Source organism: Mesoplodon bidens, assembly GCF_964165515.1.
Source record: "Mesoplodon bidens genome assembly, chromosome: 3".
Lineage (NCBI taxonomy): Eukaryota > Metazoa > Chordata > Mammalia > Artiodactyla > Ziphiidae > Mesoplodon > Mesoplodon bidens.
The window spans coordinates 8,224,903-8,247,279 of NC_138178.1; the positions used below are offsets into that span (position 1 = coordinate 8,224,903).

Here is a 22,377-nt window from a genome sequence, read left to right on the forward strand (position 1 = left end):
TGGTCTTGAGAGCACAGGTAAAACATCCCATCTCTCGGTTCCTCCTCATTCCTTGAGTGTGGGACCAGCGGAAAACCACTGTGCACCATTCTAGTCTGTCTTTCTTGAGAGGATCCTTAAGAGGTTATCTCACCAGACTCTTTATCAAGAATTATTGCAAGGCAGAAGATTAACATTTAAATCTGCATGGTCGTTGAATGGATTTCTGTTCCGAGTTTTTGCATATTCTGTATTTATTTGGCATCATTCAGTACAGGGCCAAACTAACAGCCAAAGTGGTTTCCATCCCCCCTGTGACCCTGAGGCCACACTCTGAATCACTTCTTTTATGTAACTCTCACATCCCAAGCCAACATTCTCCCTGTCCTTAATCACCCCGGGGGCCAGTTACCAGAGAACCAGGGACAGCTCTTATGCCTCAGGGTCCACCAGGATTGTTCAGACTAGCCAATCCTAAGCTGTTCCCCCTGCCTTTTCCACAAAAACCCTAAAAAAGTCTCTGGGCTATGTTTTCCCCACATTCCTTTCTGCCTTGTGACCAACACTGGTGCTTCTCCTCATGGCCCTGCACGGTGTAGGTGCCCCTCATTTCCAGGAAACTGTGAGGAACATTAAACTTTCCCTTCAGTGGCATTGACCTGTCTGTGTTGTCACTCAGTCACTTTTATAAATTAAGATCAGAGCACAAATCATCTGCTTTTGGAGGTAGTTATCCAATCAATGAGCAAGTACTTTTGAGTCCGTAGTACTTGCCAAGTGCTGGGCTAAGATCTGGGGATGATTTTTTTTTTCTTTTTAATGTTGAAAACTTACAACTTAGTTGGAGAGACAGATCATGCTTTTTAAGTAACTAATTGCACAAGGCAGTGCTAAATGCCTTGCAGATGACACAAACCAGAAGCTCTGGAGATGTTTGAAAGAAACCCCAGACGTAGGCAATCAAGGAAGACTTCACTAAAAGTTAAGACTTGAACTCAGCCTTGAACAATGGCTATCATTCAGATAAAGAGGCTGGAGACACTGTTCCAATGAGGAGAAACCGCATGATCAAAGTCCTGGGGTGAATGTGCATATGGCATGCTTGCAAGAGGCTGAGCACAGAGAGAGAATCCTAGGAGATCTGGGACATTTTCAGAGGCTGGGAAGGAGGGGCTATGGCTTATTACTCCCCGATAATGAGATCTGTTTGTCTTACCTTCCAATTAATCAAAAATGCACATGCTGTTACCTTATAGGGTAGATCTCTCTGTGTTTTTCAGATATAAAAAGTCTGTTGAGGAAAAGTGTGTACACAGAATAAGTTCCATAGACTTTGGGAAGTGTGCAGCAGCAGAGGTGTGCCTGGGATGGGTGCTGTGTGAGTCCAGAGGAGGACCCACAGACCAGGCTGGTGTGTAGTGTGAGGGAAGGGGTGTCGGGGAAGGTTTTCTGGAGGAGACATAGGAGAGCTGGGTCTTGAAGGATGGGCCAGACTTCGCTGTGCCGTGAAGGAGAGGAAAGGCATTCTAGACAGAGGGAACAGCATGAGCTAAGGTGCAGAGGTTTGAAACAACATGATCCCCGAGAGGCATTGTCAGCGTTCAGGTGTGACCAGAGACAACAGTGGCCTCCAGGCCTTCTGTTTCCAGATCCCATGTCCCATTGGACGAGAATTTATCCTGCCTTTCTGGAAGATGTTGGCCCAGTCGTTTTGCTTAGAAGACTTCTTTTTTCATTCTTTTTTTTACCCTTACTATACTCAGAGAAGAGTCACCAAGCATGAAACATAAAGTTAATAGAAAAAAAATTTTGTCTAGGTGAAAATTCTTGGAGGAGAAAGAGGCCAGGTTCCTCAGGCAGACACTCTTCCAAAGCAGCTCTCATCCTCACCCCTGGAGCCACAGGTGTAGGCTTAATTGAAGAAGGGATTTGCTTTCTTGTGCAAAAGGTGCAGTTTGAATGACATCTCAAAATGGAGATGGAAGCCTATAGAGTGTTCTCTAGCTTTCATTTTTTGGAGGCTGAGAGGAGCAAACGTTTTAATACAATGATACAACAGCTTTTGTTTAATAAGTGCCAACCGTTCACACAGGTATATACGTTATAAACATCAGTGTTATTTACTCAGCACCAGGCCCTGAGGAAATGCTGTGCCGTTGTGTCTGTTCAGCATGAGCTTATTACTAAGTCAAGGCGGTTGTAGGACTCTGAGACCCCCAGGATGATGGACCGAGGTTGGGGAAGGAGAGGAGAGGAAAAGGACAAAGGTAGATTCCTCTGCTCATACTTGTTCTGTGATCCTGCCTTGCTCTTCAGAGACCAACCTCCTCAACTTGACTCCAAGGCCTTGGTCACCACTCTCCAGCCTCATCCCTTTCTACTCTCATGACACCGAGGTTTCTTCCCACCTCAGGGCGTTTGCACATGCTGGCCCCTCTACTTGGAAAGTGGTTTCCCTTTCCTCTTTGCTTTCCTCTTGTCATTCTTCAAATCACAATCAAACTCCAAGCAGTACTTCTCAGACCTCAGGACTAGATCAGGTTCTTACAGGTTCTCACAACTCATCGTCCTAAAACTATTAGTAATTACATAATTGTGGAAATAGTTGCTGAGTGTCTGTCTCCTAACAAGAATATAAGCATCGGGGGAATAGGGACTGTGTTGATTTCACTTACTGCTACATCTCCAGACCCTTATTTGAAGAAGGTGGTCGGGGCTTCCCTGGTGGCGCAGTGGTTGAGAGTCCACCTGCCGATGCAGGGGACACGGGTTCGTGCCCCGGTCTGGGAAGATCCCACATGCCGCGCAGTGGCTGGGCCCGTGAGCCATGGCCACTGAGCCTGTGCGTCCAGAGCCTGCGCTCCGCAATGGGAGAGGCCACAACAGTGAGAGGCCCGCTTACCGCAAAAAAAAAAAAAAAAAAGTGGTCAATTAATATTTATGGAAGGAGGCAGGGAGAGAGGGAGGGAAGGGAGAAATAAATGCAGAAGTGACCCCATTTATATATCATCAGATATTTCCGTGGTTCACTTTTAAATAGCTTTAATGAGGTAAAGTTGACATGCAATAAACTACATAAAATGTACAATTTCGTAAGTATTGACATACGTCTACACCCATGAAACCATCACCACCATCAAGATAATGAACATCTCCATCACAACCAAAAGTTTCCTCGTCCTCCCTGTGTTTCCCCCCCCATCACCCATCCACAGGCAACCACCAATCTGCTTTCTGTCACTGCAGATTAGTTTGGACTTTCTAAAGTTTTCTATAAATGGAATCATACAGTCTGTACTCTATTGTCAGGCTTCTTTCACTCAGCATACTTGTTTTGAGATTCATCTTTGTTGCTGTGTGTATTAATAGCTCACTGTCTTTATGACTGGGTAGTATTCCATTCTATAACCATATCATAATTGGTCCATTTCCCCCTTTGGTAAAAATTTGGGGTGTTTCACATTTGGAGCTATTACAAATAAAGTGAACATGTGTGTGTAAAAGTCTCTGCGTGGACACCTGCTTTCATTTCTCTTGGGTAAATACCTAGGAGTGGAGTGGCTGGGTGGTATGGTCGGTGTACGTTTCATTTTTAAAGAAACCGTCTCTGATTCACTTTGCACCCCATCTGCTTCCAGCAAGATGTTGTGAAGATTGCTAACATGTTTCTGAAGTGTGTTTGGAGGCCTTCAGGAGAAAAGGCAGTCAGGAGTGTGGTGGTTAGGGAATTCAGGAGAAGAAGGAGAGTATGATTTGCCTTTTCATTTTAGTGCCGCTGAGGAAATGGACTGCGGGTCTCAAACCCCCGACTCTGACTGTCATGCGGTAGCTCCCACTGACGCAGTAGTCCCCCGATAATTCCCTTGGGTTCTGCAGATACTGAGCACTTAAGAGTGAGGCACAGGCCACGTTTACCTGTGGTCCGGCATGTTTGGCAGCACATATACCTTCGTCCCAAGAAACTCCGGCAAAACCCAAAGCCCTAACCCACTGGTCTCTCTTTTCCTCAGGGGACACTTAAACTGGCTTCAACTAGATCGAAGAGTCTTGGAACACGACTTCCCCAAAAAGTCGGGACCAGTGGTTTTATACTTTTGTGTCAGGTATGTACACTGGGTATCCATCCTTTCGTTGTTTTTTTTTTTTTTTTCCCCTCCTTTGTCAGAAAAGTCTGGGAGGGTAGAGCAATCACAGAAAAGGGAAGTCCAGTTTGTCTTGGTTCATTGCCAGGAATAGAGGTTGTGGTATAGCCTCATTCCCAGCAGATGTAAACACAGGGCGTGAGTGTGTAAGGCAGGTCGGTGTGTGTGTGTGGACACACGTGTTTGTGCTCTGACAATAGGATGCTTGTGTGGAATGAAAATAAAACCCTTTTTTTTTTTTGCTTTTTTGTGGGGGAAGGAGGGCATATGTATATATCTCAAAGCAAACGAAGTCTCTGAGAATAACACAAATCCGTGGTTTCTTTTGGTGGCCTTCGAAGCTACATAGCAAACGTCTGCATATTCTTTCCTTCTGTCACAAGCGCTGCTTGGTCTCTTGAAACTTGCCTGTTTTATCCCAGACAGGAATAGTTGAAACCCAGCAGCAAACCACAGATTAACGCGTTTCCCACTAAGGGAGGCTATGGTGTAATAATATATCAGAAACAGTAGTCATTTTCTGTTCATTAACGTACTGTAAGAAGTTTTATTTCGTGACTGCAGGTAACTGTATGATTCTTATAGTTAATATTTGCAATAGTCTTATGAAGTCAACCAGGCTGACCACTTGGGTTTGCAAAAGGTTGTGTGAAGCCGGAGGGGGATCACGTCATGGGTTCAAGGGCAAAGTACAAATCGTGCGTAGCAAAGCCAGCATCTGAGCCCCCAGATCTAGCGGCTCCCTGAGCACCCAGTCTGTGGAGCCACCAGGCTGTTTCTGTCTACACAGCTGCAGAGGTACTTGGGTTCAAATGTCTCAGTCTTCCAATGGACACTAACCCTTCCACTCAATGCATAGACCCAGCACTTTTTAAAAATGTGAACAGAAATTCAAGAGCAGGACACCAATGCTTCACAATTCAGTTCCTCCTGAAAAGGACAGCCAAGAATACAGTTTTAAGCATAGCCATCCTGATATGGCAAAAGGCAAAAATCAGAGGTAAAGGGACCCTTTCACAGGCGGGAGTATATGTCATTATCTCAGCTGGCTGAGATTTAAACTTGCATTCAATCCCTTTCCGATTTGTTTAACAGCTGCAAACATATCAGAGCTAATCTTCGCCATTTCCATCCCTGATGGGCATGATTTCAGTGTCATCTTCTCTTTTATGGCGACTACTTTTTCTCAGATAAATGGAAAAGTCATCCTATACAGCAAAGAGTAACAGTAGCACCGGGAGAGATGGCGGCATCAGGGGAGACTCGGTTGCATTTAATCAGGTCATTAACCCGCAGTGGGGGATGGGTGCGTACACCTGCCATGGATCAGGCCCCCCCTCCTTCGTGATGCTTTTTGCGAACATTAGCCAAGAAAAGAAAACACTGGGCTGGTTGCATACTAGCTGTTTTTCTCAAGTGTCTGTTATGAGTTGAGTTATTTGTGGGTTTGGGGAACAAGCCTTGGAGGAAAGCTTGGAACGCCCTGAGATCGCTGGGTTGAAGTGTTTGTGGCCGAGGTTCTGCGAGCAGATGGGTCCAGATCACTCCAAGCCAACGTCTCTCCGTGGAACCAGATACACAGAGAACTGCCAAGGTAGAACCAGCCTAACAGTAGAACTGGGGATGGGGTGACTGAAGACCCAGGGACATGCGTTTTCCTAGTTGGCCAAAGCAGGCACCTCCCCAAATGCTCACTAGGAAAAACTCTCCAAATTCACATTTAGGGATGGACATCTCACAGAAATACAAGGCAGAGCTTTCTCTAGCTCATCCTGCAAGCGGATCTTTCTGGAGAGCCCCAGGTTTCTATTTCCAGTGACCTCTTGGCCACCTGCGTACATCAAACTCAACAGGTCCAAAGCCAAATTCATCATCTTCCCAGCCAACCCCCACCTCCCCAAACCTGTGGTCCCATCAAATCTGACGTCATTATCCATTCAGTTATATAGGCTTAAATCTTAAAATCTGTTCCCCTTTCCTTTCCCTGAAATTCTTACGGGCATTAATTCTCTGCTGCTACTTACGAAATCTCTCTCCACCTTGCCCCCTCCTCTTTATTACCTGAACTCAGGCCCTCATCTTCTGTCACCTGAATTTTTATGACCGCCTCCCGGCATGGGTGTCTCCCTGGCACTGGCCACGAAAGATCCTGGTTGCCGGAACCCCTGCTCTTCCGAGTCCCCACTTTGCAGCCGGCTGAACAGCGTGGTATCAAAATACTGCTCATTTGTCTTCTCCCAGAGAGGAAGCAGGTTCTCCCACAGGGGTGAATTCCATACTTTTACCTCGATTTTCAGCCTGGGAAGAATTCCCAATTTATAACTCGGTGCCTTTCTGAGGATGCCTATAGGCTATTTTCTACAACGGACTGGTATGACAGATTATCTTCATAAGAGACCCAGACCTTGGAATATGCTGGAGTCTCCAACAGAACTCCTGACCAGCTGGGCTCTTTCCCTGTGCGTACACGCTGACCTTTCTAAACAAGAACCCAGCTGTCCATCACCCGTGCATCCCTGAAGCAGACTGACTCTCCAGCCCCTCATTGCCTTTCTCCTTACCTTTAAACATCTATATGTTACACCTATATAACATGTGTACAGTTATATAGGAGAATAAAAGCAAAATAGAACCACCTGTTAAAAGAGACCATGGAAAAGATCAGCTGCCTTAAGCCAAGATTTAAGAATGCATGGAGTGGACATCGTAACCCTGTGTCACCGAGGATCTACGTTTGGGCTGCCACCCAGCATAGCTTGTTACTTGGCATTTATATATTCTTTTGCTGCGATGCATATTCAAAACATCTGTGAGAGTGAGGGCAGAATTATGGCTTCCATTCAGCCAATTAGGAAAAATAAGACCCAAATATATTAAATAACGTGAATTGGAACTCACGGAATTTTGCTTCATCCTCTAAGCCAGGAAATAAGCATTTCCTCCTTGGAGGGTGTGAAGCTGGCTGTAGGACAGTCTCAGAATGACAGGATGGAGGGCTAAGAACCCGCCTTCACTGACCCGTTATTTAGCCTCAAAGGGACTTGATCCCTGCAATTCTCATCAGTCAAATGACCAGGAATGGTCACAGTGGCATCAGGGTCTTAATAATTACCTAAAAAGGAAAAAGGTCAGAGAAGAGGGAACCGTCCATTATTATGGATGAATTATCTTCCCAACAATCCTTGAAACAGGGATTATTTTTCCTAATCAAGATAAGGAGATGGGAGCCCAAGATGTTTAGGTAGATTCTGCCCCCAGGCATGGCTGGTAAGTTATTGTATCTGTTCAGCCAGATCTGACCCCAGTGGTGGGGCCCTACCCCTTACACCATGCAGCCTCAGTCTCACAAGTGAAAAGTGCCATCAAGATGGCCAACCAGAGAGCCTGCCGTTGCTGCCTGTGCAGCAGGGCCAGAGGACCCGAGTTGAGATCGCTGACCTTGGCCCATCTCGGCTCCAGGCTTGGCCACATCTGCAGCACCAGTGTCCATCTGCAAAGGACAGATGCCCCCATCTCTGGGCAAGAGATGTCGTAGAGAACAGCCCTCCCAGGCCTGACCTTGCTCCTCTGGAGCCACCCAACTCAGCACCATGACAGAGCTCCCCCTGCGGGGGACAAAGCAGCCTGTAGTTCCAAAGCTTGGCGGCCCTATTGGAAACCACCTTGGTGGAGGAAGGGGCATCTTCAGTGGCAAAGCAGGCGTTTTCCGAAGCTGAGGTGTGTGCTGTTAGTCCCACTTGAGAAAGACTTGCCATCTCCTGACAAGGGGGACGTCCAGTGGGGAAGCGTTCTGCTCTGCCCTGGGCTCCCTCCTCTTCCACAAAGAACACTGCTCAGTCCCACCAGCCCCTTTTTGTCACCCTGAGCTGTGTCACTGCTGGGCCTTAAGAGCCAAAAGCCACTCTCAGGTCAACTGTGAGGTGGCAACAGCTTTCTCACTTGTGAACGCCATGCTACGTACTCACCATGATCGATGCATTCGGTTGTGGATTCATGGGTATTCATTGGTACTTGCTGTGTTGTAGGTACCATTTGAAGAGGTAGGAAGAGAGAAGTGAACAGGTGAACGAGCACCATCCCCAGCTTCCAAGGTCTCTGTCTCTCTCTTACACACACACACACACACACGCACACACACACACACACACCCTCATCCCATCTTCCGAGGCTGGTGGGTCCACCTGCCCTCCAGTTCCAGCCCCTCCCACCACCTCAGGGAGCTCCCTCCCTCTAGTTTTCCCTCTCTTTTTCTCTGTCTTCAGCTGCTTCTCCACTGACCCCTCCCCTCCACGCCCCTCCATGGTGCTCCCACCCTCACAAAAGAAAATACCCTCCCTGACTTGTCTCCTCCTACAGCTACCACCCCTGTTCCCCCTTCTGTTCACAGCAAAGGTTCAGAAGGATGGACTTGCTGCCCCCTTTCCCATGTCCCATTGATCCCTCAGTCTCTGGGGGTCCAGCTTCTGGTCCCATCACCCCCATGGTCACTGGAGGTCTCTGGGCACCAAATTCCGCAGGCGCGTCTCTGCCCTCCCCTGTCTGAATCAAATAATGTCATCATCTTTCTGCCCCCAGCTCGCTCTTCTTTCCCTCCTTATCTCTGTGACGGACACCATCACCCATGCAGCCCCTCAAGCCAGGAACTTGAAAGTCGGCCTTGACGTCATCTGCTGTCTCCCACCTGCTCCCTTCTCTGGCCTCTTATTCATGAATTCCTCTTGTTTTCATGTCTTTAAGAGCTCCATCGCTTACTTTCCATGCACACCCTCCGTGGCTATAATTAGGGCCTTCCTAAGCCTCTCCTGGTTCTGAAATCTCCTTGTTCATCTCTGCTTCTGGTCTTGGCCCCTTCCATTCTATCCTATGCGTTGCCACTGAGCAGCTTTCTAGAATTCTTATCTGATCCCCTACTCATGGTGTTCCTGGCTTTCCATTAGCATGCTAAGGCCGCCCTCGCATGTCCCTTGTGACCTGACTTGTGCATATGCCCATCCAGCCTCATCTCTCCCCACTTCCTGCCCCCCTCACACACATCCGTTAAAAGCAGCCCAGTGACCAGCGTATGACCAAGATCGAAGTCAACGACAAGACCCTTGTTGAATGCTGTGAGGCAAGCTCCCCAAACTGAGAACAGTGACCCTCTGGTAGTGTCCACCAGGCAAGCTGAAGAAATAGGTCGAGAAAAAATAGAAGGAAAATACGCCTACCCACCCAAGGGGGCCCCTCTGTCCTTCTTTTTTTTTTTTTTTGTAGATACAAGTTTATGCTCAGGATGATTCCTCCATGTCTGGGCTGTTCCTTTCATTGTGTATTCTCCAGCCATGTCCTTGGGGCTCTGGTCATCGACACTGTTTGTAGAAAAATAAATAGAGATTAGATGTGTCTCCTCAAACTTAGAGTTTCACAAACAATAAACAAAAGTGAGCTACAGAAAAGAAAAAAAAATGAGAGAGAGAGAGGAGATGCCAGGAAGCTTTAATCTGGGAGAGGGGATTTTACAATTGAGTTCATGACCTGACTGTTGGTGTCTTTCCTGGCTAATTAAGACAGCCAGTGCTGTTTCCTGTCACTCACGGTAACAAAGATGGCATGGATTTAAAACGAGGTGCCTGCTAACCAGAACTTGCTAGATCTCAACTGGGTGTCCCAGTTAGGATTTTCAGCGCTGTTGAAATTCTCAACATCAGAGATATTTGGCCGCAGAAACTCACAGCAGTGTTAATTATCCTTCTCATTACGATCGCTCCTTTTTGCTACCAAAAGCAGGCCTTCCAAATGTGACATTTGTGTTCATTACAAAATGAAATCACTGGGCCATTTAATTAACACTTGCTGTAAATAGTCAGTGATTCCCAAGTGCCAGAGGGAGGAGGAGAGAGGGGGCCCAGTGGGGGAAGCCTAGCTGATGTCATCTTGCTGGATGGTGTTCAGTCTCCACCCCCTGAGACTTCTACACGGTAAAGGGGACCAGACTCCCCAAGGCTTCAGAGCCTTCGGTATTTAACACGCTCAAACACGTACTGGCATAGCTCATACTTATTCCTACTTAGACCTTCTGATAACATATCCTCAGGTTAGCATCATCTGGGTCAGGTTGGGTGTGGCATCAGTCATGGTACTGAGCCAGGTTTGCCCTTGGCCTAGAGCACCATTTCCCTTGACTCAAAAAGAAGCCCCAAGGGACTTCCCTGGTGGTCCAGTGGTTAAGATTCCGTGTTCCCAGTGCAGGGGACCCAGGTTCGATCCCTGGTCAGGGAACTAGATCCCACATGCCACAACTAAGAGCCCGCATGCTGCAACTCAAAGAACCCGCATGCCACAACTAAAGATCCCACGTGCCACAACTAAAGATCCCACATGCCTTAACTAAAGGTCCTGCATGCCACAGCTAAGACCCAGCACAGCCAAATAAATAAATAAGTATTAAAAAAAAAAAAAGAAGCCCTAAGATTCAGTCCTACTGGGAATTCCCTGGCAGTCCAGTGGTTGAGGTTTCACGCTTTCACTGCTCAGGGCCCGGGTTCAAGCCCTGTTCAGGGAACTAAGATCCTACAAGCTGTGCGGTGTGGCCAAAAAAAAAAAGATTCAGTCCTACTAAATATGCTGAAGAGCCTGTTTTAAATTGTAGGTTTTATTAGTGTTCAGGTACTTGGGGCCAACAGATCAGGAGATGACTGCCATTGAAAAAAAAGACTGCTACTCGGTTCCCAAGAGGAGGGGGTACCCCATGCCAGGCAGGGCCACATGGGGAAGCACCAGGCTCGGCCAGGAGGCAGAGGGAGCAGGGGACCTGTGGGCACCAGTGTGTATTGTGGTTTCTGCAGGAAAGAATGGGTGAAGCAGGGTAAGCAGGCTTAGGATTGGCTAGCTTGAATAATTCCAGCAGGCTTTGGGGCATGTTATAACTGTCCCAAGTTATCCAGTTGCTGGCCCTGGGATGATTAAGGCAGGTGGATAGCGGCCTGGAATGTGAAATCCCCATAGGGGAGGCGAGGAAGTGTATGTGCGCGCAGGATTGTCTGGTCTGCCTGCAAAAGGTGTGCTCACAGATGAATGCTTTACCATCTTTAGGAATTGACTAAGCCTAGGAGGGGCTGTCCCTCCAGGGTCAGCAAGGCCCCAGACGTCAAAGCATCCAAAACGCATAGTTAATACAGAGTCAGACTTGGAATTGTCCACACAGACCCTCTGAAGCTACGAGACATCATTCATTTCCTTAGGTTTACCCAGAGACCTGGAATTTTCTTTGTGAACCGGGTCTTTGAGGAAGCCCTCTGCGCTGGTAGGTAAGCAAATGCAACATCGCCACCTACTGCCCAAAAGGAGGACCTCTGACCAGGCTCTCAGGAAAATCCAAAGGAACAGAACTGGCATCAAGACTTTGAACACACACGGGGTCAACCTTACCCATTTCCCTAGAAGTGTCTTCTCGGGTAGAGTGCGCTGGGCCTCGGTGTGGGGTTGAGATGTCTGAGGTCTGTTTTCCTCTGGGCACTTTTGACTCACTAGCTTCCTAGCGCAGAAGGAAAGTTCGGGATGAATTAAATATCCAGGGTTACAGAACACTTAACGTGACAGGCCTGGAACTCACAGGGTTTCCCAGGCTGTTTCTTGGTGATAAAGGTTAACAGGAAACTGCTTTCCAGTTTCTTTCAAAAGGAGGTGATTTTTTTCCCCGTCCATCTCAGAATATGCTTGTTATTTCCTCCACCTTCCTGTCTCTTGTGCAGCCAGGGAACAAATACTATCTCAAAAGGCATAGAATTTGCCATCTCGTTTCAGTTTTCCATTATTAGAGAGTTGGAAAGGGAAGTGTTACTTTTTTTCTTAATATGCTGTTGAGGAGAAAATGGGGAGCCGGCGGGCAGAATGTCTTCGCTCCTTAATTCTCCAGAATTAAAGCAAATGGGATCAAGATGTAAGGCATTGCTTTGAAAAAATTAAGTTCTTTCAGACCCAACAGCTTTAGACTCAGAATCATTATTCCAGAGCTAAGGTCACTGACTGGCAAACTCTAGAAGCCTCTGCTGTTCTTCTGGCTCTAGGATTGAAAGTCATCCGCAGCCCTGCGTGAGCAGCTTTCCATGTTCACGGTGAAAGAGGGGTCGGAGGGACAGGGGCTGGGTGTGGAGTATAAGACCCCCAACCATCCATGGTCTGGGAAAGCATTTATTCTTTTTTCTCCCTCCTGCATTGTCTTCATCGCCCATTTCACTGTCCAGTAAGAACTCTCACCAACGGTGTGTGGAGAGGAGAACAGGTGAAAGCGTCTTTCATTTGTAGAAACTTAAATGTTGGTGCCAGGCTCTGGATTAGTTTTGGGGATGCAAAAATGAATGAGATTTGGTCCCAGGCCTCAAGGAGTTAGCATCCTACTAAGAAGGCATCTCAGGGGACAGAAAATCACGGGACCATGGGGCCACACAATAAGCAGAGGGCGTCACCGGAGCCCAGGAGAGGAGGTCTTCTGTGGGGACCGTCCACAGAGTCAGCGAAAACTTGTGGTGACCCTGAGTGAGTCTGAAGGGAGCAGGGGTGAGCTGGGGTGTGCAGGAGGATGGTTCTGGAAGTGAGAGGAAGAGCTCGGACACAGGCACAGAAGCAAGCTTGATCTGTCATAGGCCACGCCTGCAGGTCACCCAGCTGAGCTGGCTTTGCTCTGACCCACCCAGAGCCCCGTCCTGAGCCTCTGTCACCCTTTCCCCCCACCCTCCTCTGCTTCCTTTCCCTTCCCTTCCATCTGTCTGCCTTCCTTCCCTCCTTCTGATTTTGCTATTCTGACCACCCCTTGCCAAAAAGTTTACAACGGATGTAGACTTTTTAATTACATCAAATGTAACTTACAGTCGGTTCTCCATATCCACAGATCAGATGTGAAACCCACGGATATGTACCGACTGTACTGCACCATTTTATTTACTTTTTAAATTTTTGTTTGTTTTAATTTATTTATTTATTTTTGGCTGCGTTGGGTCTTCGTTGCTGTGCGCGGGCTTTCTCTAGTTGCAGCGAGCAGGGGCTACTCTTCATTGCAGTGCGCAGGCTTCTCACTGTGGTGGCTTCTCGTTGCAGAGCACAGGCTTTAGGCATGCGGTCTTCAGTAGTTGTAGCATGTGGGCTCAGTAGTTGTGGCTCGCGGGCTTAGTTTCTCCATGGCATGTGGGATCTTCCAGGACCAGGGCTCGAACCTGTGTCCCCTGCATTGGCAGGTGGATTCTTAACCCCTGCGCCACCAGGGAAGCCCTACTGCACCATTTTATATCAGGGACTTGAGCATCTGAGGATTTTGATATCCTGGGGGAAGGGTGGGTCCTGGAACCAATCCCCTATGAATACCAAGGGAAAACTGTGTTTTGCTTTGAGATGTAGAATTTGCTTCTATATTTCAAGTCTCCATTACTAGGGGAATGAAAGTAGTAAAGCTTTACCGTTCCTCTGAGACCACTCAGACCCTTGATGGAGACCTCCATGACCTAGAATACTTGCTCCAAAAGCCAGAGGCAGGTGGGGTTTGTGGGGTTTTTTTTGCCTTTTTTTTTTTTTGGTAGGGAAGAGGGTGATGGTAGAGATCAACCAGCCAACTCATTCCCAGGCTTTGCATGAATAAAGACTATATTGTAATTTCCAAAAATTTTGTAGACCCTCCATGGTGGTAATTGTCAGACTAATATCCATGGATTGAAAATATCTGCTAATCTCTGAAGATTACTCTGGATTCAATTACAAATTTAAATGAATCTGTGTTGTATTCATCACGACAGCCTCTGCACACATCTGTAAAATGGTCAAAGACGTTGTTTACTTAGTCTGTAGACAAGAGGCTGCAAACTGGGGGGCCACGGGCTCGCCCAAGCCTACACACACATTTTGTTTGCCCTACAGTGTTGATGTGTTGGTTTTGCTATCATTGTTGTTGTTTTAATCTGAATTAGGTTCCAGTATTTGAAAGCAGCAGACTTCTTAGGTGGGGAACTGCTGACCAGGTCCTGCTGTCTTTTACAGACTGGCAAGCAGAAGCCCAGCAAGGTTATGGGACTTGCCCTGAGTCACACAGCGCTGGGCCCGGATCACTGGGCTCTCGGCTTCCTCCCCAGGATACTTTCCATCACATCGTAACGCTGTTCTGGACGATCATAGCACTTGTTTCTTCTCATTTCACCTCCCGCCCCGTCTTGGGGCCCCCAGTTTCCATGAGGCAGGTACCCAGTGCCCTCCAGGGGTTGCCACCCCACTCAGAACCTCTTCCCCTTCAAGGCTCTGCGTGCCAATCATTTCCTTCTCCCCTCTCATCACAGCTTCCTCAGTGCAGCTGATCCTTAGACAAGTACAAGTGCCTCACCTAATTCGGGAATTGCGTAAACTCCAGAGTCGATGTGTAAAGGATCATTGAATGTAAACTTAAATAATTTCAACATGTGTTGTCTTGACAAAAATCCGTAAGTTTCATCTGGATAAAAAAATCCAATTCTCATTTGGCTTCCTGTGCATGAATATCACGGCTTTAAGAACACCAGCCACAGCTCTCTGGATGTGCAGACGTCAAACCCCACCTTGCCATCTTCACGAAGATCTGTTGTAACCATTTCAAGGAGAAAGAGGGCCCTTTTTTTCGATTAAGCAGAAGAAATTATCTTTTAAAACTCCAGCTCAACACTGATTAGGACAAAAAGTAATGCAATGGAAACAAATGACATTATAAAAAAATTGGAAAGCAGGTAATGAAAAAGGAAGTAAATGGTCAAGTTCAAGTTTACTCTTAGAGGTTGGTGGCAGGCCGGCTCTTTGCTATGAGAAGGGCTGTCAGTCATGATGGTCCTAACCCATGGTAAACGAACTTGAAAAGCACTGTTTTCTCTCAAAAAGGAATGGTGGAAGCAATAGATGATGCCTTTTTCTTTTCCTGTTGGATTGGGAGCCCTTATCCTCAAGTCAAATCATGTAACTCGGGGAACACTTGATTTTCTGCCTGACTGGTTGATGCTTCTGCAGTTCACTGGCAGTTTCTCTCTTCCAGATTCTATATAGAGAGCATCTCATACCTAAAGGACAATGCCACCATAGAGCTCTTCTTCCTGAACGCCAAGTCCTGTATCTACAAGGTAAGAGCTTCTTCTTCCTCTTCCAGAGCTTTCCGTTGAAATCTGAAAGTCTCCTTTGAAGCTGGGAATCCCACCTTGCTGCCCCTAATGCGATTTTATTGATTAGTAGAAGTAATTTATAAATTAATGACTCTAAATACATGAGAACTCCGTGGAGCTAAAGCTATCGGATGTTCCTAACGTGACTACTTCCAATCCCATCACTGTGTTTTAGCTCCTTGGAGGTGTTCCTTAGCTTGATTTTAGGGGTCCCCTGAACTTGGCAACTGTGGCCAAAAGAGGGAAACCCAGACCAATGTGACAAATGCACTAGGTCTCACAATTATAAATGAACCTCTTATAACCAAATGCATGTATATTTGATCATTTTTGGATGTTCTGGAAGTATCTCTGAAAAGGATGCTATTGGCACTTTGGGTGAGACAATTTTTTATTTTTTTATTGAATTTTATTTACATTTATTTACATTTTACAATTTTATTTAAATTTTTATTTATTATAAAAAATTTTTATTTACAATGTGTTAATTTTTGCTGTACAGCAAAGTGATTCAGTTATATATACATATATATATATACATTCTTTTTCATATTCTTTTCCATGATGGTGTATCACAGGATATTGAATATAGTTCCCTGTGCTCTACAGCAGGACCTTGTTGTTTATCCATCCTATAGATACTCATTTGCATCTGCTCATCCCAAGCTCTTACTCCACCCCTCCCCCACCCCCCTCCCCCTTGGCAACCACAAGTCTGTTCTCTATGGGGTGGGACAGTTTTTTTACTGTGACAAAAGTTACCATGGTCTCCATTGATAAGTGTACAGTTCAGTGGCATTAAGTACGTTTACCTTGTTTTACAGCCATCGTCACATCCATGCACAGAACTCTGCATCATACAGAACTGAAACTCTGTACCCCTTACACAGTAACTCCCCACCGCCAGCCCCTGGCAACCTCCGTTCTATTTTCTGTCTTTATGAACTTGACTACTCCGGGTACCTCATGTGAGTGGAATCACGCAGTATTTGTCCAGTTGTGACTGGCTTATTTGACTTAGCATAATGTCCTCAGGGTTCATCCATGTTGTAGCCGGTGTCAGAATTTCCTTCCTTTTTATGGCTAATATTCCACTGTATGCAGTTACCACGTTTTGTTTATTCATCCACCAGTCAATGGACACTTGCGTAGCTTCCACCTTTTGGCTGTAGTGAATGATGCTGCTGTGAACGTGGGTTTATAAATATCTGTTCAAGTCCCTGCTTTCAGTTGTTTTGGGTGAATACCCAAAAGTGGAATTGCTGGATCATATGGTAATTCTATTTTTCATTTTTTGAGGAGCTGCCATACTGCTTTTCATAACGACTGCACCATTTTATATTCCCACCAACAGTGTGTAAAGATTCCATTCTGCACATCCTTACCCACACTTGTTATTTTCTGGGTGTTTTTTTTTTTTTTTTAATAACAGCCAGGGCTTCCCTGGTGGCACAGTGGTTGAGAGTCCGCCTGCTGATGCAGGGGACGCGGGTTCGTGCCCCAGTCCGAGAAGATCCCACATGCCGCGGAGCGGCTGGGCCCGTGCGCCATGGCCGCTGAGCCTGCGCGTCCAGAGCCTGTGCTCCACAACGGGAGAGGCCACAGCAGTGAGAGGCCCGCGTACCGCAAAAAAAAATATTTTTTTAAATAACAGCCAGCCTAGGAATTCCCTGGCAGTCCAGTGGTTAGGACTCTGCGCTTTCACTGCTGAGGGCACTGGTTCAATCCCTGGTCGGGGAATTATGATCCTGCAAGTTGCACAGTGCAGCCAAAAAATAGATAAATAAATAATAGCCATCCTGGTGGTATTAGGTGGTATCTCACTATGGTTTTGGTTTGCTTTTCCCTGACGATTAGTGACGTTGAGCATCTTTTCGTACGCTCTCTGGCCATTTGTACATCTTCTTCACGGACACGTCTATTCAAGGGACAATTCTTAATTGAGTGGGACAGTCCCTTGGATCCAGTTCCCCCATATGCTTGTAGTGTTTCCTTTCATTGGATAACCCAAAACGCCCACAGAATCCAGCACACACCCCATCCCGGGGGAGAGGGGCTTGCAGAATACCGCTCCCCGCCCTGGGTTGAGAGCCATCACTAGGAGAACGTATTTAAAGTAAACACCCACTCTGCACCCGTCCTCCAACACGCCCCCTCTGTCTCAGGAGTGCAGCCTTAGGTCAGCTCATTAATGACCAGGGAGAAGGACGGCCGATACTTAACGCCCATGGCACCGTGGTCGGCTTGGTGCTGAGTGCTTTCTGTCAGTTGTGTGGCTGCATCTTTGCACCATCTCTGAGATGAATACTATTCTTTATCTTAGTTTTCCCTGTGAAAAAGATGAGGCGCAGGGTGGTTATAAGATTCACCCGGGGTTGCATGTCTACTGAATGGCAGAGCCAGTCAGGGCCGAAGTTGGCAGCCTGATTCCAGATCACAGACCTCACCCACTGGGCTGCACTGTGCCCTGGAGGGCAGACACTCCTTAGAGAACTTCAAAGCCAAGTACACCTGTTGCAACATGGTCAATGGCTGTATTTAGAGGAGATCCCGCTGCTTGTATTTTCCTGTTTAACTAAACCTAGTTTGGAGAGATTGCAACAACTGACTACGCATTAAAGCACACACACAGGTGCAGCGGTCTGTCGCCATCACTTTTCCTTCTGGAAGCTCTTCAGCACATCACTGCACAGAATAGTTCCACTGAATGCAAATGTTCAAAATCATGGAGGTCGTGGTAGTGATCCAATTCAGTTCTGTGGAAGAACCTCGCTTGGTGACAGCTGCTGAACCAAGACTTAACCTGGGCTCAAGCCCAGAGCACTCGGACTACGGTATTTGGGGGTTTTGCTGAATGGAAGAACAAAGACGCTGCATGTAGTTCCAGGGACTTGCAAATTTCTTCCTCTCTCTAAACGCTCATTTTCTCATTATAAAGTGGAAATAATAATACCAGTCTTACGTACCTCATAGGTGGCAAGCATCTCTGATGGTGTTGGTTTAATCCATGTGAAAGCACTTTGGAAGAATTCAGGAATAAAAAGTGAGGACTGTCCACCAGGGGGCAGACTTGGGCAGTAGATGCCTGGGAAGTCGCTGACTGGGATGAAATCGCCCTTAACCCCAGCAAGTAAAAAGTTGCCCCAAACTGTGCTTATACAAACCCTTGGGTTAAGGGAGCAGACATGGTTTCTCTCGGAGTTGTTCAGTTCAGTCTAGTCGCAGATGCTGAGCTGAAGGTGAAGATTTCAGTGCTTCTGAGCTTAATGATCACAGAGGACTCTGGGATTAATGGGAAATTATAAAAAAGAAATCCCCAGAACTAAAGAGGTGGTGCATTCGGAGCCAGCCACATTTAGGGTCCAGGTGCCCACAGCCATCAGCCTGCCTGCTGACCTGGGTGGTGTGTGCCCTTCTAGAACCCCAGCTGTCTCTTCTCAGCATCTGTTCTGGAGCTTAGTGACTCGCGTCAGTGAGCCCGAGATGACTCTTCTGAAGGTTACGTAGGGGACAGAATCGCGTCACAAGGCTACCCGTCTCCTTCCCGTCGTCAAAAATAATATTTTCATCTGCATAAATTGACACTTAGAGTCTATAAAAATTTTTTCACTTATCTTACATTTTTTGAGGCTCGTGAGTGGGATGGAATCATCAGCTTTACTGAGGGAGGAAACCGATGCTGGAGGGATTTAGTAACTTAGTGAAAGACAAGGAACCAGAAGTGGTGGAACAGGCTTGGCACAGTTGTAAATATGTAAAGATGGCGGAAGGCCCTGGAGCAGAATGATTGTGATTAGGGGTTTAGACTCCAAGGCTCACAGACTTGGGTTCCCTTCCCACCTCTGCCTCTTAGCAGCTGCAATCGATGTGGACACCTTCTGTGACGTCTCCAAGCTTAATTTTCTTCTTTGGTTGAACAAGGATATTAAAAGACCCAACCCACCACCTTCTTGGGGAGATTAAGCGAGATAGACGTGAAGGTGGTTAGCACCCCACCAGGCACGATATTAGCTCCCGCTGAGATAGAATTGCTCACTTGGAATCAGATCTGAGTTCATCTTGGCTGCGATTTTCTGTGTGCTGCCCACACTGCCCTCTGGCACTTTGGAGGCCTTGATGGACCTGAGAGTGGTGCCAGAAACGTAACCGTAGGTGATGCTGCTACCAGCTGACCCAGCGCCCCTCTTGGGGAGCGATTCCTACAACGTACTAGAATCTAAGTTGTTCAGATACCATAAGCTATTTATTCCTGCTTCCTCCAAGTCCTTATTTTATTCGCTCTTTTAATACGTTCACATTTATTTTTATCTAAGTAATATATGCCGTGGTTCAGAAGCCACATGGCTCTAGGAGGCTGTGTATGAAAAAGAGACCCCCTCCGCCCCCACCCCGCAACTCCTGCCGCTTCCAGCAATTTTAGCTGTTTCTTCTGGTATTTGCCTGTCTCTGTTTCTAAATAATGGACACGGGGTGTTATTCCTTGATTTATCCTTTTTTTTTTTTTTTTTTTTTTTTTTGCGGTACGCGGGCCTCTCACTGTTGTGGCCTCTCCCGTTGTGGAGAACAGGCTCCGGACGCGCAGGCTCAGCGGCCATGGCTCACGGGCCCAGCCGCTCCGCCGCATGTGGGATCTTCCCGGACCGGGGCACGAGCCCGTGTCCCCTGCATCGGCAGGCGGACTCTCAACCACTGCGCCACCAGGGAAGCCAATGTACCCATTTCTGATGTCCTGAATTCCTCGTAAGGTAGGTGAGGATCGAGGTCTCCTATGCAACCACCCACACTTTCCTTTTCCCATTTTCCCAGTACGGTGATAGCACAGTTCTGGGCAACAGCCATACGCATCAGCATCACGTGATCATGACTAATCCAAGGAGCATCCTGAGGTTGTGATTCCGTTCTTAGACCACCAGTTAGTTCACCTAACGGTAATAATAATTGCCTTGCTGTTACTTGTTTTAGTTCCTATGTACCCATCATTTTTTTCCCCAAAAGCTACAGATGCCCAAATGTCTACCGACGTTAATTTGCACATGCATCAGCTAATTCATCCGTTCCTCTCTTTAGCTTGGGTTTTGTTGCTGCTGCCTTTGCTGTTTTTCCAGGCGCCTCCCTTTTAGAATCCTCTGTCCTTCTGTTCCTGTCTGGACGTGGCCTCATTCATAGCCCTCAGCCCAAGGTGCCCCTTTCCTGTCCCGTCTTCCCTTCACCCCAGCTCTGGACTGGCTGCTCTGCTTCCTGGATCCCGAGTCTGCCTGTGTTTTGTTTTACAACATTGTTTCGCTGGAGAACATCCTGCAGTAATCCAGAGAAAGCGTATATGAGAAGTAAAATGTTTGGGTCCTTGCATAGTTGAAAAAGCCTTTGCTCTACTTTTATATCTGGTTAATGGTTTGACTGGATGTGGAAATACAGAATGACTTCTCTCAGAATATCAAAGGTGTTGCCTCATCTTTGAGAGTTTCTCTGGTGAAGTCTGTAGTCCATACGCTGTATGTGGACTCCCCCCACCTCCATGACCACCCACGGGATCTCTTAGGATTTCTTCTTTATTCCTCTTCACCTGAAGTTGCAGGATGGTGTGCCCTAAAGTAGGTCTTTGTGAGCCCACTATGTTGTGTATTCAACAGGCACTTTTAGTCTGGACATCCGTATTCTTCAGTTCTGGGAGGTTTTTGGTATTGTTTCTTTAGTGATGTCTCTCTGTTTCTGCTGTGCTCTCCTTCTGGAGCTCCTGTTAATCTGATGCCGGGCACAGCCACCTGCTTTGATACCTGGTTTCTCCTATTTTCTATCTTTGTCATTTTGTTCTACTTTCTAGAAGATTTCCTCAATATTACCTTTAATCTCCTCTATTGATTTTTTAACTTTTGCCATCATGTTCTGAATTTCCCAGACTTCCTTCATATTATCTGATTTTTCTTTATATACATGTCATCCTATTATTGTCTTTGATCCTAACATCCTCTTATCACTCCAATAATATTAATTATCATGCATGTTCTTTTTCCTTTGTGTTTCTTTCCAGTTCTTTTTTTTTTTCTGTTTATTTATTTTGGTCTCTGTCTTTCACGTAGGAGGCTTTCCATCCATATTTAAGAGTGAGGCACTCAGAAGCTCCAAGTGCCCAGGTGGGGATGGTCCTCTGTGGCTGTCCCTGTGGAGTGTCCCAGTGGCAAGCTGTTTCTTTCAGTGGGAACCTTAAGTGTCAGGGCTTGGTGTCTTTTCTCATGGCTCTTCATTGTCTCCAGAGGATGTAATGTCTTACTTCCCTCCTGGGATGTCTCCTCCCACTTCAGGGTCTTGGGGATGGAGTGACCTCCATTGGGGTGTAGGCCCCCTTTTGAATCCCTGAGCTCTCGGTCTACTTCATCCTAGCTTCCTACGCATCATCTTCTCCAGAGAGCAGACCTCTGATCTCTTCAACAACACAACAGCGAGGAAAGGTGTTTTGCTTTGTTCATTTGTTTTGTCATTTTCCCCAAACCACGAATGCCAGCTCTCACTTTCCACTCTTCATCAGGGGACAGAAAGCAGAGCTGCAGTGGATTTCTCTCTCACTTGTCCTTGCTTTACAATCCCCCTATTTTCTACCAAAAGAGCAGGAAATTACAGTCATAATCTGTCCAAGATGCAGAAAGTTAGAATCTGGTCAGGAACGAGCAGGGCTCTACTCGTCTCCTTTCACTGGAGCAGGAGGACATGTCAAAAGGGGTCATCGGGGCTTCCCTGGCGGCGTAGTGGTTGAGAGTCCGCCTGCCGATGCAGGGGACGCAGGTTCGTGCCCCGGTCCGGGAGGATCCCGCATGCCGCAGAGCGGCTGGGCCCGTGAGCCATGGCCGCTGAGCCTGCGCGTCCGGAGCCTGTGCTCCGCGATGGGAGAGGCCACAAAAGTGAGAGGCCCGCATACTGCAAAATAAATAAATAAATAAGGGGGTCATCGACACCCCACCTGGCCACTTCCTTCACCAGCATTTCTGTTGTGTTTCAACTCATTCAGGGGACGGGGGGTGATGGAAAGGAAACTTATGACCAAGGGATGGATGAAACTCACTGAGAAATGTGTGTCTAGTTCCGAGGAAAACTCCCATGGGAAGTGAGCCTAGGATGATGTGTGC

General features: G+C 47.0%; 1 protein-coding gene across 8 annotated transcripts in view; it reads left to right on the plus strand.

Moving 5' to 3' along the window:
* FRMD4A (FERM domain containing 4A) overlaps positions 1-22,377 on the plus strand; it is a 351,864-nt gene that overhangs the window by 199,880 nt on the left and 129,607 nt on the right. For all 8 annotated transcript variants that reach the window (XM_081229331.1, XM_081229330.1, XM_081229335.1 and 5 more), the window contains exons 4-5: positions 3,990-4,082; positions 15,136-15,220. In XM_081229331.1, coding sequence (XP_081085457.1) covers positions 3,990-4,082; positions 15,136-15,220 — 178 coding nt within the window. The remainder of the gene's footprint in view (positions 1-3,989; positions 4,083-15,135; positions 15,221-22,377) is intronic.